The sequence below is a fragment of the Leptodactylus fuscus genome, chromosome 2, assembly GCF_031893055.1.
Source record: "Leptodactylus fuscus isolate aLepFus1 chromosome 2, aLepFus1.hap2, whole genome shotgun sequence".
Lineage (NCBI taxonomy): Eukaryota > Metazoa > Chordata > Amphibia > Anura > Leptodactylidae > Leptodactylus > Leptodactylus fuscus.
Genome location: NC_134266.1, coordinates 200,329,532 through 200,346,082, shown reverse-complemented (window position 1 = coordinate 200,346,082; position 16,551 = coordinate 200,329,532). Strand labels below are relative to the sequence as shown.

Genomic DNA, 16,551 nt, shown 5'->3' with positions numbered 1-16,551 from the left:
TGGCTCAGTGACTGGAAATGAACAAGGTTATGGGGTATGTGTGAGGGTCTCTCGCAGCTTTCAGCCTTTGCATTGTAACAATGAAAGCTGCTGATAACCAACCCCGAGGCAATAACATGCAGCAGCTGTACTACAGGTTCTAGATACAGCATGTGGAAGGGAATTAGGATCTTTGGCCTGTAAACATTACAATTAGAGCGTAAGGTACAATGCAGGTTCAAGTATATTTACCTAAAACTAAAGGCAATGGAATCTCCCTGCATGCCCAGTACAGTAAGCTTCCGATACACCTCCAACCACAGTCTGAACAAAGACTTAAAGCAACGGGGGAGGGGCTGAGCTATACTATAGCAAACATGTGACACAGCAGGGAACTAAGACTGTGCTACAACGTTACTGCAAAACTTGTTACTATCACTGATTTAGCAAACTCTGCAAAGCCAATTACAAATGTGTTAGTCTGCATTGCAGCTGCTCCTCTCCCTACACCACATGTATCGGGTACAAAATTAGGCTGAAAAATCAAACTATCATATAAGGATTTACCTCCCATCTACAAGCAGAAAATCTCTATAGTTTCGAGAGGAGGACGCCAGCCAGCCAGTTCTGGGGACTCTGTAACTGAGCCGGTCCAGTGGTCTGGAGGCCACTGCCGGCTGTTGTAAGCGGAAGGGAGCCCTGTACTGGCCCCCCACTCAATTTTGAGCAGGGGGCCAGCCAGCTTGCTTGCCCTTTCACTTACCTTTTGGTGCACCGGCTGGCTGCTCCTTGTTCCTGGTCTTGTAGGTCCTGCATGTTACTCATCCAGTTCAGTGTGCCAAGAAAGCTGTTTGCAGACATGTGAGGAGGGTGTGAGGGAAAACAGCCCCTTCCTTCTGCATTCACTTTGTAAAGAGACCAGACCATCCTCCTTTCATTCACTGTGAAGCCATCTAGCTTGTTTCCCAGCACCGACCTGGATATAGCTGGGAGGAGGCCCCCGCCCCCTCCCCACCACCGGCCAATCGTTCGGCTTGCATACTGTGTAGTGTACAGTATATCGCTGTAGGTCAGTGTGTAGGTATTATGTGCAGTATACAGTATATCACTGTAGGTCAGTGTGCCGGTATCTCTGTAGGTTGTGTGTGGGATTCACCGTACTGAGCAGTATTTTATCCTGTGTCTGACAATACAGATGTTGTACATAATAATACAACTGTTCCTGACTCTTGTGTCCTCTGCACCACACAAACCCCTGTCAGAATGGGTAAGAGGAGGAGTCGCAGTGCCGTCCCCTGGCCGCACACCCACACACTGCAACCCCGCCCCACACAGCACATTGGCCCTTATGAAGCTCAAAGCAGCCCTACCGTCCAGCCCCATAATAAAGTCGTGTCCACACCCTGTAACAGGTAGCATCTCCTGCCTGTGTCCTGCCCTGCGCTCCCGTCCTGTGTGTACAGCGTACAGAGCACGGGCTGCTGTTCTGGACTTGTCTGCAGCCGAAGATATGGCCACCACGGTGCTGACCATGAGTACCAGGCTGGGCCGCCTGGACGAACCTGTCTTCACCCAGCTAAAACCTGTCAATGGGAACGGGGGACAAATACATAACAGAGGAGACCCCGCGGTTGGGGGTGCAGTATTTGCTGAAGAGATGAAGGCCCCTAGACTGTTGCCTGATGACATAGTGCAGGTAGGTGCTGGGGCTTTAATCTGTGCTGACTGTTTGTAGTGCCCACGTACCCATGCCTAGCAGCCAGGGCTAATACTGACCTCTATGTACTGTGCACTGTAGTTCTCCCCTGCTCGGACTGTACTACTCACTGCTGCTACCTACCTGTTCTATGCATTGTAGTTCTCCCCTGCCTGTGGCACCTGCCCGGACTGCCTGCCTGTAGTACTGACTGTAATTCTGGGCTACCTTCCAGGACTATCTGTATTGTGCACTCTAGGTCTCCTCTGCCCGGACTGTACTACTGACTGTAGTGCTAGATGCCAGGGCTATCTACCTGTGCTGTGCATTGCATTTCTTCAGTACCTGTGCTATCTGTCGAGACTGCCTGCCTCTAGTTCTGTTCTACCTGTCAGGACTACCTACCTGCACTGTGCACTGTAGTGCTTTCATACCTGTGCTATCTGCCTAGATCACAGGTGCTGCCCACTATGTACCACATACAATCTGCCTGTACTGCTTGTATGTTATTACCTGTGTTGCCTGCTTGTCTATGCTAACCGCCTGTTCTTCACTTACTCAATACCTGTGTGCTATATACTGCCTGCTGTCTGTGGGAGTAGCAGTGTCACTGGCTGACGGTCAGGTACACTAGGGGGATGCAATGCTGCCTTAGAAAGATACTGACAATGGCAATCTATTACACATGTCACTGAATATTGTGCATTTATTAATCTCCTGTGTCACTTCAGTTGCCAGTACAGACTGTAACTATATAGTTGAGGTAATACGTAGTACTAAGGAGCACTGGGTAGTGGACCTGGGTGAATTGTACAACGTGAATACTAGCTTCTGGACTGTGTGCTATTTGGATAGTAGCATAGGAACAACTGGCTGCCTCTCGCCCCCACACATGCTACACATCAGAAATACAACACACACACTGGGACAGATCCACATGCACACAACAGCTGGGCGAGCTAAAATCAGACTGGACTAACCACAAACTAAGCGGCCCGCTCTTCATGGGCTCTATTTAGCAGATTAGGACATGGCCTTATTATATCAGAATGCTGTATCTAAAGTGCTCATAGATTTGGTGACTTTGGATACTTTTTTGACTTGTGATAGTTAACCCTTTGCTTAAGGTGATCATTACATGCAGGTTACTGGTTGGGTGTATTCTGCTAAACCATATTAGACAAAAGTATACTATAGATCTCATTGTGGAAGGGAAGCTACCTGCTGATGCATATATATATATATATATATATATATATATATATATATATATATATATATATATTTCTTACTGTCATGGTGCTCCCTAATGGTTAATATTCTTCGAGCGCAGCCTTGTGTAAGTGATGTGGACAGTCACAATCTGCAAGTATATTCCTGTTCGTGTGAAAGCTGCAGGCACTGGCTCAATAACAAGCTGTAAAACGTACAGTGCAGGCTGATTGTACTTTATTGGATGGACCTGTGGGAAGTGACTTGGACTTGTGTTTGCTCAAGCTAATTTCTAGTGAATTATTACACTTGTTTTCCATTTGTCAGCTGATTCATATTGGGGAATGCTAAGGGGATTAGGAATGACTAGAGATTTTACAGTGCAAGGGGGAATGTAGCATTTGTCCATTGAAGAGTACATGATAAATGTTTTGCTTATGACTGTGCTGGTAATATCAGCCTGCAGCCACCCACAGCCTACAATGCACCACTTGTAAATGTATGATCTGCTTGATATGGATCTGGGTAAGGATTATACTTGAGAGTGCCGCATCTGCAAAAATTGCTTGTTCAGATTACAAGATTATTCATTTCCAATTGAAATCTAAGCAGGACGTGTAGGGCATTGAGTGTTTGCATGAGACTGGACAAAGTTCCTATCTGACAATCTGGTATGTGTATGAGTATAAGAGTATGGCTATATCATTAATGTATTTATTTCATGTTTACACATAGACTAGATGTGAAATGGAGAAGTATCTTACACCCAGTCCAACTGTAGCAAGCATCATGCAAGATCAAAAGAAGTACAGAAGAGACAGTGCATCCGGCATTGACCAGTTTTTCAGTAATGACAGTGATGGACTGCCTTACAGTATCAACATGAACGTCTTCCTTCCAGACATCACTCACCTGCGAACAAACTTGTACAAGTCTCCGAGGCCTGCAATGCCCCACATTAAGACAGAGCCTGTTGCTCCGGGCTCACAGCCTCTTCCAGAGTTCACCAGCATCTTCAGTTCTCACCAAAACACAGATCTTAATAACATTTACATCAAACAGGAGCTGCCTTCTCCAGAAATTCAGATTCCTGTGAACCCCCAGCATGGTCAGCTATATCAGCTCTTAAGTTCTTCAGATATGGACTTGAACTCTGCAAGCCAGACTCCGGTAATGGACCCTATTAGCAATGCCTCATTGTCTACAGAGTTATCAGGATTCAATACGCTCCCCTCCCCTGTATCACAGACCACAATGAAGCAGTTTCAGGGCATTCCTCAGTGTTCATATACCATACACGGTCAGTTCATGCCACAGCAAGAGGCCACATACTTTCCCCCATCACCACCAAGCTCAGAACCTTGCAGTCCCGACCGACAAGTAGAACTCCTTCAGAGTTTAAACCCACCACCTTCTTATGCGGCTACAATTGCCTCCAAGATGGGCATTCACAATACCAGCTTACCTGCAACAGTACCCATGGCGCATGCAGCTGCTCAGCCGGTCCGCTACAATCGCAGAAACAACCCAGACTTGGAGAAAAGAAGAATTCACTATTGTGATTATCCTGGTAAGACCTTGCTGTGAATTGGCGACAGAGTGAATATTAAGATTTGTTGCATGCAGTGAAACATAAATACTGTGTATATTACTAATCTTGTATATAGATATTGAGTATAGCTAGGCCAGGTTCGTGCAGAAATGGCGTTTAATGCAAAAACCGCACTAACGCTGTCCTGTGTGACCAGGCCTATAAATTGTTACCTATTTAGATGTCCTGTGTATCAATACACCCGCAGAACAGAGGCACTTGCTGCAGGTTTGACTTCAGAAAAATTGTGGAAAGTGGTAGGAAGGTGTTAATGGGAAATTGCAGAGAAGATCAAACTGTTTAGCAGAATAATATTTGAGGCCTGCCATTGTGAGGACCTTTTAATACATAAGCCTGTAAACCCGTATCTGAGTCTCAAAGCTTTCTTGATATCTGCACAACCTGGAGATCAATCTATAATGCAAGTGTTTGATCTACAAAATATATTGGATACAAACTAACTTTACTCAATACTTGAAATTATGATTTCTGTGTTTCCATATAAACCTCCTGACTATATGGTTATATACATAGAACAGAGTATCAAGTCACTGTGAATCTTCATTGCTGCTTGTATTGATATTGAAGGGTATAGTGTCCTATTCCATTGACTGTACCAATTACTTTTGGAGAATATATAATCCTAGCTATTGAGCTTGTATATTGAATACATGCAATGTTACTATGAATGTATGTTTAAGTCGTGTTGTCTTATCTTTTTACCTGCCATATGTGCCATATATAATAATCTAGCCTGTCAAGAATTGAAATAGAATGAAAGGCTTAAGCTCAGCATCTCGGCAGAGGTCCACGTATAAAGGTTCATGCAGACAGCAAAACCTTGAAAATCACATATAATCATTAGGGTCCATATAGTGTAATGCTACTAGAATATACCTCTGTAGTATGGCACTATACTACTGTAATTTACAGATGGCTGCTATCTTTTAAGTTAGCTTTTCTCTTGTGTGACCTCTTGCAGCCAGTCATCCGCCCTGAGATCTCTAATCGCTAGAAAAAGGACCTTACTAGTAGGTAGTAACAGGGTCGCTAGGGTATTTAAGCCCCATGCATGCTCCCTATCATGTGCAATATTTTTAGCATCCCTATTAGTACTTGGGACGGGCAATGTAACCTACGTTTTTAGCACTATATAAGCTGCCCTTTTATAAGAAGTATATTTTAGAAATTGATGAGCTGGGCTAATCTAAGATATCAGGATTAGAAAAGCTCTTGTCCTTGAGCAGTGTCTGATATTACAGCTCAACCACCACATTCACTGGTGAGCTGTAATACCCGACACGGCCCATAAAACAGAGTGGCAGTGTTTCTGGAAAAGTCAATCCTAGAAACCACCCCCTTCCTCCTTAAACCTGCTGCCTCCTAGTGGTCAAACTCAGAACTACAGATGACATTACCATGTATAAAGTGCCTCCCACACATGGGAGTGGATTAGGATTACTCAACAATGGAAATCCATTCTATAGCTTCCAGATTAATGAAGATTACAAATATTTGTCCTGTTTATTGGTTTAGAAATGATGTATCCCATTTCTGTTGTCTATCGACATTTTACTGACAAGTGGTGGATATACTGTATATGTGATATAAATAAGGAGAGCCAGTGTTTTCCCTAGGAATTCTAGAATAATGGTGTAAATAAAGGTCAATGTGGTAAGGTTTTCATGCAGCAATTCCATGTTTCATGTTGGCATTAGCTAAGTAGTGATAAACTTTGCTGCACTTTCTGATTCTGGAATCTCCCCAGGTATTTTTAGAATGCAAGAATGCAGATGAATATGTGTAGCTAGGAATATCTCTGATAAATAAGTCCGCCTAATAAGAATAAATATACATGAGAGCTGACAAAGTACATCTGTTGTAACATTAATGAAGTTTTTTTTTTCTTGTCTATTTGCGGCACTAAAGGAATGTTTCCTTGAATATGTGCGATACATCTTGATCTAATGTCTGAAGCTGCGTTGTGGCTACCAGTAAGCTCTGAAGTAGAAGACTGCTTTCTGATTTGGCTTCAGACATTGCCACAATTTACCGCTCCTTGTATTAACTGTGCGCTTCTTTGTTTTTTTCTTTTCCAGGCTGCACAAAAGTATATACAAAGTCATCCCATCTAAAAGCTCACCTGAGAACACATACTGGTATGTGCATACACTGTTCATTTTAATGGCTGAGTAAATATTATTCATAGAAACCTTCCTTTTTTTGAAGTTTGTGTATTTAGTTTGTTTTTCACTTGAAGTCGCTCCATCATGGCAAATTTTTGTAAGGTTCTTTCTTCAGTGCAGTTTGTTAGTTCTTCTGCTCCTTTTCATGTACAATTCTTCTAAAACCTCTAGGCAAAATCTTCATAAAGACAAAAATTACCTACTGGTCAACTTAAGGGATTGTCAGAAATTGGAAATAGCGTCCCTGTTTTTATAATGGGCTGAGTCTGGTATTGCAGTTCAGTGCTATTAAAGTGAATAGGACTTTGCAGCAATACCAGGCGTGGCCACCAGACCCGTGGCACTAAATGATTTATTTAATTTGTTTTGACATTTCTTTGGAATACTTTATGTTGTGGTAGACATAAACATTTTTTTATAGGTGGTGTTTAGACCACAGAACACTTTGGTGCCCCAAAAGGTTAAAAATCCATTGTCAAGTACTAAACTCAAGGACAGTGGTTGCATGGCGTGAAGAAGTATTGTATGTTTTACATACCTATAGGCTAGATGTCTGAGTATCTATTCATGTATTCCATCCATAAATCTGAGCATAAACAAAAAATAAAATAAAAAGGGCATTAAACTCCATCTGAGATATCACTGGATGTATATGACTGTAGTTTAATAGGAGGTGATAGAAATAATATTAATAATAATAATAATAATAATAGATTTTACTTATATAGCACCAACATATTCTGCAGCACAATAAATATGGACAGAAATTTCATAGATTCATTAAGTTGACCATGAGCAATGTATCTTTGGTAGCCCTACTATATCTCAGCTTGAGTCAGTCAAAAGTAACATTGAGGCTAAGCCCCCACATTATGGAAATGCAGCTTTTTTTTGTTGCTGTTTTTTGAGCCAAAGTCAGGAGTGGATTAAGCAGAAGAGAGAAGTAAAATAACTTTTACTAGAGTTCCCCTTCCTTTTGTAGCCATTCTTGGCTTTGGCTCAAAAAACTGCAACAACAAAAAAAAAAGCTGCATTTCTGCAACATGGGGCCTTACCCTGAAAGCAATCTTTAGTTTAAGGCCCCACATTGTGGAAATGCAGCTTTTTTTGTTGACGATTTTGCTGAGTTTTTTTGAGCCAAACCCAGGCGTGGCTACAAATGAAATGGGAAATATATAGGAAGCTTCTTATACTTCTATCTCCTGCTCAATCCACTCCAGCTCAAAAAACGCGGCAAGGAAAGTTGCCTCTCTGCTAGCAGAAAAAAGAAACCAATTAAGTCAATGGGAGGTTGTTTTTTTTTAGCGCTGAATCTGACGCGGATTCCACACCAAATTCAGCGCCATTTTCCTCCGTGTGAATGCACCTTTAGAGGCTCTGTTAGAAACCTCCATTACAGATTTCTGTAAAAGATGACAACAAAATGTGTTTTGTCTGGTCACATGCCTCACCCTATGATGGAAACCCAATGGAGCAGAATGACCATAATAACCAATGCAGATATAAAATGTCAAGCTATGGAACATTCTCATGTTTGGGGACCTCATCCTGCTTATTCCAAAATATATATAAAAATCAGAATGTGCAGCAATAGCTATAAAAATTAGCATTGTTTTTTTTTTTTTTTTGTAGACTCCTATTACTTTGTACACATTTGTGAGGTCCACCTGTGTTGGTTTTCGGAAGAACTCTCTTCCTCAAAGTTACCATTTTTGACATCCGTTAGGGTACATTTATTATGCAGAATGATCCACTTAGATAATAGAACAATTTCCAAATTGCTATGGACACAGGTTTTTGTTTTTGGCTGTTTCTTTTCTCATTGATTGTTTGTGTGTAAAGACGGTATCTGAAAGCTGGAGGTTACTATGGAAATCCTCGCTTTGATAATTGAAGCAGTTATCTCTAACAGCCACTGTAAAAAAATAAAAGAAGTAGAACAAAGGTCTGTTTGGCAGACTGTTACCATGCTAAACAAAACTCTTCTAAGCAATATGTGTTTTCATAATCCCAGCTTAAACATATTGCTATACAGTGTCCCACACAGATATTGAGTCATGGCTTTATCTTCTAACCTTGGCTCAGCAGAGATCATGGCTAATTTATGGGATTAGCCAAGACCCATTCTTCTGTCTTTCCACATTTCTGGCAAGAACTTCTTTGCTTGATGGAATCTTTTTTTTTTTTTTCTTCATTCTGCTCGCTACAGAAATGTCAGGTGTACAAGTGTGTGTATTTTTTAATCGTTATTCTTTATTTGTGGTGAATTTCTCATTGTGTGTCCAGCTTGGGTTGACTCGGGCATCTGAGCATGACCTTTTCCTTTAGTGTGAAGCGAAGCTGTGAAATAAGTAAATGATATGCTATGCTAACATTGAATTATTTATGGAACATGTACACTTCCTAACATCTCCTCTAATTAACTTTAACAAGTTTAGGTTTCATTAATCAAGCCGTGTGTGAACGAGGACACAATGGTTCCAAAGCTTAAGCCCTCCTTGTTTGTTTTTCTGTACTCTCCAAGTACAGCCAGCCTATTCTCAGGCTATGCGTACACAATAGATGACAATGTCTCTTTACTTTTTCCATTATTTTTTCTTTTTTTACATGAAACCCTTTTTTTATCTTTTTTAATCTTTAAAACACTATTATTAAACTAAGTTACCTTCAAAGCAAATCCTAAATTAATAAGATAGTACCATGCAATGCAATTTCACAAAGCTTTGTTTAATATGTCTTAAAAGGCCTTGGGGTATTTAGCAGTCCTGTTTATCTGGCCAAACTTGTTCCATAGTAATCGCCGACTATTCAGACTGCATTTTCTTCCTAATCTTCGTTTCATGACAATGGCTTTAAATCACCTGTGAATGATAACCTCCCTTTACAATCTGTCATTTTCAATAAATAAAAAGCCCAGAGCAAAGTTTGTCTGGTGTAAGGAGTCAAAACACTTTCAGAATTTCTTTTGTATCAAAAACCCCTCCGTCTTTTCTTATTATTTATTCAACCTTGCTGGTCCTTTCAGTCACTCTGAATACCTCCTAATAGATTTTGTTTCAGAACAAACACAGACAAGCTCTAATACTCTCCTTTACTGGGAGATTCCTTCTTCTCTGGAGTCTTTGGTTTTAACTCAAGACTAAGCCGGGCAGTTACTTGGCAGAACTTAACTTCTCAGGAACATTTTGTGCATTGCAAAATAAGTGTGCAACATAGCAGCTTAAAAAGACATAATAATAGAAGCTCCTCACACGGCCATTTCTGTGAATATAATCATGAACTTTCCACTAGAAGTGAGATGGACAAGGCTAGTGCATAAGTCTCTACATCCGTGTTACCTTTTTTATTAGTATTACTTTGTAATGTGGGAGGAAATCCACACAAACATGGGGAGAACATACAAACTCCTTGCAGATGTTGTCCTTGGCAGGATTTGAACCCAGGACTCCAGTGCTAACCACTGAGCCACTGTGTTACCTTTTCTAAACCATTCTACACATTCACTAGGTTGACTTTAAAATACTTTACACTTTAAAGGTGAAAGGTCACTATACATCGTCAATAGCTGAGCGCTATTTTCCTGACTTCCCCAATGCACATGCACACCTGGCTCAGCTTAGCCTATGTGTTCTCTATTAGGAGAGGGTAGTAAATTGCTGAGGGTGAGTCATCTCCTTTGAGAGTAAAAGCATCAGGGTATCTAGATTCATTAAGCCCAATCCATCTTTTACCAGGCCTATTCTGATGTGAAATAGTTCGGACGCGCCTGTACACACAAGATGGCTGGTCCGCAAAGATGAGCTCCTTTGCTTGTATTAAAATGTTTGCATAAAATGTTAAATTAGGAAGTGCAGATGCAAACGTACCAAATTATAATCGCCACTGAATCTAGGAGGGCATGCTAATCCCTGTCAAACAGGCTGACCAAAAGGTAATGGGCACTTAAGAAATCTAGCAATAATCCCAATGTTCTATACTAAAGTGTTCTGCACTAGTTTATGTGACTGCCTGGCTCGATGCATCACTGCAGCTGTTACATTGAGGCTAATGGGAGTGGGCATTGGTACCAGACACAGCCACAACTGTATTTATAGGGTTGTGCCTAGGTAAATAGGGAAGTAACATGGTGCTTATAGGATCCCTTAGACAGCTTCCTATAGATCAGCAGGGGTACCATGAGTCATGTGTGCTGGTAACTCAATTAAGTCTATCTAAGTAGTCGCCTTTTATAATGTAAATTGTATTTGGATACAATTAATCTTCCAGTTCCCCAATGTAGTAACATTTGGTTGTGTGAGACTTTCATTTGCACTTTATGCAAATCATTCACATTTAGGGAGTGTAGAGACCCCTAGTGCTGCTAAATATTACTTTACTCTTCTTTAGTATGTCCTACAGTCATATACAGCTCGGTGACATTACGCCAATTATTGTGATAGTCCAATACATAATTATGAATTCACAGCCACTATCCTGTAATACATCTTTGGGTATGGGCTTGTTGTGACCATTTTGTATCCCTTTCAACTCCACATTGATATACAGAGCTGTATGATATGTTATGATGGTGGACGTGATGAGATAGCCGTATATGAGGGTTAGATTACAGTATAACAGTATGGTGTCTTGTAAACTGTAAACTAAGGCATTTTATGAGATTTGTGACTGCTGTAGTGTAATGTAACTTCCCTTTTAATATGTGTGACTTACTGTTAGGGATTAGCAGTATCCATGTTGTGTCTCAGGTGATACTTGTCCAGTCTCATGTTGCATTCACAATTAGTAGAGGTTTGTTATGTTTTATTGATTCCGGGTTACCATTAGAATTATTTATACCATGTAACATCATGGAATAAAATATCCATATAAATAACAGTCCCATGATTTTATTTAGATTTTCTTCACCAGCTATAAAATGTCCACACGTCCACAAAATGCAACCGTGTGAGGTTCGAGATAATCACAACCTATAAGCAGCCCACTTCTTTTAATAGGAGCATTTAGGCTTTACTTTGATCCTTTGCCCACAGTAGTGTCATGGCTTCCTTTTATCCCATAGACATTAAAATTGTGCACCATAGTTCTTTAGTAAGGGCAAATCCTGATGGGTCCCACTTTAACAGGTTTGCTTGGACTACAAGAACAGCACTATAGACCATTATATATGTATAACAAGATTATGCCAAGATCACACTAGTGTTGACTGTCCATTGTTTTGGCCCAGAATAATGGGCAGACGGACCATTAAAATAGCAGTTACATATGGACCCCAATGGGACCTGTTGTGTGCCCGTTGTTTTAAAACTGAAAACAGCGACGAGAAAGCTGTGTAAGTGCAGCGAGACTCTGGTGCAAATTTAGTCCAAAGACCAGACCTCTACATAGGTAAACTACAGCACTTGGTCTGGCGCATTGTTGGAGGCCTGGCAGTGAATGCACCTTTTGCAGCCACTAGAATAGCATGCACTGTCCATGTAATGATTCCTTAATATCTTGTGGTTACTATTTATTCCTAATCCAAAGGAGTATTTCTATAAACTGGACAAATCCCATATTGCAATACTATATATTTTAGGTGAGGTAAAAGCTCTGTGCCTGCCACAGCCGTGCAGGAATACACAAAGTATAGGTCTGTTTTCTGGCAGCGCTATGCATAATATTCCTGGCTTGGAAAGAAACGACTAGAGTGTGCTATTTGGCTGTAAGTTGGTACCAGTTTCCTCCATGATGTTTTACTTGAACAGTGCTGACATTTTTAACAAATGCCATAGAAGTTCTCTGAAGTGGAGGAGTAGCTGCATTTAGCTGCACACTGAAATAGCTGTTTTGATTCAGTCGTCATGTTCCAGTAACTGAACTTAAACACATTACTCTTTGAAGAATAGAATTTTTGGTTTAACGCTAGAGACGTTACAAGCTTTAGAATGTATTGGAAGGGAATGAGATCTCTGCTGAGCATTGTGTGAATTAGGGATTAGCGCACAGTAATCAAATCTGGCCGCTCATCCCTGACGGTTTTTCTTTGTAGATTTTTTATTTATTTTTCCAGAAAGATGACTTGTCACTATACTTAATCACACGTATGGGATAAATAATGCAGATGAGTCGTCCAGGTATCATCATCATACCTGATTGTATAAGTCTCATCATAACCTATGGTAAATTAGGGCATCTACATGACACGGACTCCATAGTCACTGGCTGTAATTGTCTATGCTCATCAGATTCCTTTACTGGTCATCCACATGCATCAAGAGATCATTAGTTACTAATGAATACTTGGGCTTTTTAGGCTGCAGTATGACCCATAACATAGTATTATATAGTTCCAGTTTAACAGTTCTCTGATTGTGAAGGATTTGGAGCACTTTATGAAACAGATTTTTTTCCAACAAAATACCAGTATTATAAGTTGTGTAGTGGAATAACAGTGTATACACATGATGGGTTTTAATCTGGTATACTATAAAAGCAGAATAGATAAACTATGCATAGAATTAAGCTGTGTATGATGTAATCGCTCCTGTTGTGATGTCAGAACTTCTCTATTTAACTGGATCATATAGTAGAAACATCGCTTTTCTGATCCTTCATTTTATTATTGCATCTGTAAACCTGCTTTTGTGGAAACTGTGAACACAATAAAAGCTAAGTATAGGATTTTATAGACTACCTTGACTATGTTGATTGTAGATTAAATCAGTACTCATTCCAAATAATATCATGGTATGTAGGTATTGGCTTTGTAGTCAGAAGACAATATCCATGTTGCTAAAAAAAAATAAATTGGTAAATGCTTTAAAGGCATGTTATGAGAAAATGAATAACAGGCAAGTCCATGACTACCCCATGTATATGGTCCAGTTAGTTTCCGGATCTACTTTTGCTACTAGACTACCATTAAGTAATCCATGATCCAAGTCTCTGGCTGGCCATGTAATATGTATGAAGTTGCCCTGACCTCTCTGCGTTGGCAGATGTTTGGGTATTCATCATTCACCACCTTCCCCTCTTGCCATTGTGTGGAAACGCGGGTCGCTTCCCATTCTAGGTGAAAAGAAGGCGCCGGCCACCCTTTTATAAAGCTGTATGATGACCTACTTATTTCCTATACAGCAACATAGAAATAGTATACTAATGACTAAATAGGAAAACATGTAGAGGCCGTCAGAATAGCAGCCAAGTACATTGTCTTGACTGATGGAATTATTTTTGTGGTCATCTAATCTATAATTAAAGTTCTGTTCTGCAAGTACAAATAGACTCCTGAAAACTGCCAGTAACAGACTGTAAAAGGAGAGGGACTTTTGGTTATTGTCATCCATATGGTACTTACTTGAGTCAATACATTGGCTTGCTGTGTCATGCCATTGAGCATGACACATACTCCTGCTGGCACCCTACACCCACCTATAAGCAGATCACTTTCAGTGCAGGACTGGTTGTTTTTGTCATTATTGAGAGGAATTATTGAAATGTCTTATTGGTATAAAACTGGTACAGATCTAACATTCTTATCATTTCTTTTGAATGAGCCATATAACCCTCTCTGCTGTGACGGTGACTCTTTCTGATCATGTAGCGATAAGTGCAGTGCACATTGTGGTATATTTGGATGATAAGTTTGTGTGTTATAGTATTGTGATGGCTAGATCTACTATTAGACTACTCTCTACTGTCTTCATTATGTCATTGTATCTTGTGTAACTCTGAAGCCAGTATATCTAAATATATTTCTTGGTTATGTTTTGCAGGAGAGAAGCCATACAAATGTACGTGGGAAGGTTGTGACTGGAGATTTGCTCGCTCAGATGAACTGACACGTCACTACAGAAAACACACAGGAGCCAAACCTTTCCAGTGTGCAGTTTGCAACCGCAGCTTCTCCCGCTCTGACCACTTGGCCCTTCACATGAAAAGGCATCAGAATTAATATGGATTCTGCCGGAGGCTATTCTTTACTATGCAAAGTTTTTTTCCTTACTGCCTCATCTCCATATAAATATTTCAACAGTGGTGGCTCCTCATACGGTGTTACTACATATCAAAGTCATCTCCGTTCTATCATGGACTCTTCTATTAAGAAGAGACTGGAAAAACTGAATTGTGTCTTATATTGAACTACAGTATGATTGTCTATTGAATGTTTAATACAACATTTCTATTACCCCTCATCCCTTCCCTGCTATATAATAGTTGTCAGGTTTCATCTCAATACACATTATTTACATCTCAACACACAATGCTGTAAGGATGTTTAGCAATGTTATGACCAAAGCACTGTCTTTACTGTTACAGTGTTTAGTAAATGATATGAGGTCATGGTTGACTGCACGCAAAGGACAAGCCATATTATATAATTTTTTTAAAAATTTAATACTTGAGCATGCAACTGCAGGTTTTGTCTGTGTTACTTTTCTTCTAATCTATAGTGTGATCTTGTCTACGCATTGTATCACTTTTTTTTCCCACTGTCCTTTTAATCTGTAAAAAAAGAAAAAAAAAATTAAGCCTTTGGAAGCAAATTTCCCAAATATTTCCTAACTTGGCCTTAAAAATCCTGCACTGATGCCTTGAAACTAATTTTATTTATACATTTATATATTAAAAAAAGTTGTTTTTTTTTATACCAGAGTCTGTACATAGTTTGATAAGCTAACACTAATATTGCAGGTCTTGTGGTCACATATGGATGCTACTCCAGTCTCTCCCTCCATATGCATATATTTCATCACTTTAATAAAGCAATGATTTATTTGCCACCTGGTATCCAAAGCAAATTTGTCCCATTAAATAGCAATTTTTTTTATGTATTAAATAGATATTATTAATATTAATATGCCTTGTAAGGCGGCATGAATGCAGCTTGTTTCTGCACCTTACAACCCAACCGCGCTGGGAATTACCTTATTTTAATTTTTGACTGGAACTATTTTATTCCTGTGATTTTCACAAGACACTTTTGCACTTGTTTTGTCATATTTTTAGGGTATTTCCTCCATTTACAAATTTTACGTATATATATCATTTTAAAAGCCAAAACATTAAAGCAAAATATTCAGCATTCATAAAGTAGGTGGTGACTTTATTTTGCAGCATTTATGTTAATAGACACGGTAATTTTTTAGAAATTACTATGCAGTTTACTTACATATACCTGTACTTGCAGTATCTTAAATAATTGTATTACTAAAATAGATTGGATGAAGGTTTTTTTTGTGCATTGACAGAGAGATGTTCAAGAATAATAACAAAAAATATTAAACTGAAAGGGATCCACTCTTAAAAATTGCTGTATTTTCTTGACTATTTATTTTTTGGTTCATGTTGGTATCTTATTTTATTTTTTTTCTTTAATGTTATTGTAAAATTGCTACTGTATTTTAGCTACTTTGACTAAATTAACATTATTGTAGTCCTTGAATTGTACTTTTAAAACTTGTAAATATATTACAAATGTAAATAATTTTGTACAACACTTTGATTGTTTATACAAAAGATGTGCACATTTTTGTCGCTTCATTGCCTTGTATTTTTATATTTGTAGTTATTAAAAAAGGGACAAATGACTGTTTCCAGAAAAAAAAAAAATTAAATCTGTTCCTCATATGCATTGTTAATAATAAACTGAAGTGCCTAAAATGTACCATTATGTTTTGGATTTATTTAAAAACATAGAAATATGCAATGTTTAGAGCAGGGGTACTAGGGAATGTACGGCTCTCCAGCTGTTGCAAAACTACAACTCCCAGCATGCATACTTGCTCTGCTGTTCTTGGAACTCCCATGGAAGTGAATGGAGCATGTTGGGAGGTTGTTGTAGGTTCTCAGCAGGTGGAGAGTCGAAGGTTCCTTAACCCTGATTTAGAGTATACACCTATTTGATG

General features: G+C 39.4%; 1 protein-coding gene across 1 annotated transcript; it reads left to right on the top strand.

Moving 5' to 3' along the window:
- The first annotated feature begins 1,379 nt into the window (after window positions 1-1,379).
- On the top strand, window positions 1,380-16,295 carry KLF5 (KLF transcription factor 5). The gene is made up of 4 exons (XM_075265403.1): window positions 1,380-1,675; window positions 3,623-4,457; window positions 6,578-6,637; window positions 14,419-16,295. Exons 1-4 carry the CDS (start codon window positions 1,490-1,492, stop codon window positions 14,595-14,597), a joined length of 1,260 nt encoding a protein of 419 aa, XP_075121504.1. The 5' UTR covers window positions 1,380-1,489; the 3' UTR covers window positions 14,598-16,295.
- The last annotated feature ends 256 nt before the right edge of the window (window positions 16,296-16,551 follow it).

Bases quoted from the DNA above. Each gene is read 5' to 3' on its own strand.
- KLF5 (XM_075265403.1), top strand. From the start codon at position 1,490: ATGGCCACCACGGTGCTGACCATGAGTACCAGGCTGGGCCGCCTGGAC. The intron at 1,676-3,622 runs GTAGGTGCTGGG...GTTTACACATAG, and splicing joins TGCCTGATGACATAGTGCAG to ACTAGATGTGAAATGGAGAA. The intron at 4,458-6,577 runs GTAAGACCTTGC...TTTCTTTTCCAG, and splicing joins TCACTATTGTGATTATCCTG to GCTGCACAAAAGTATATACA.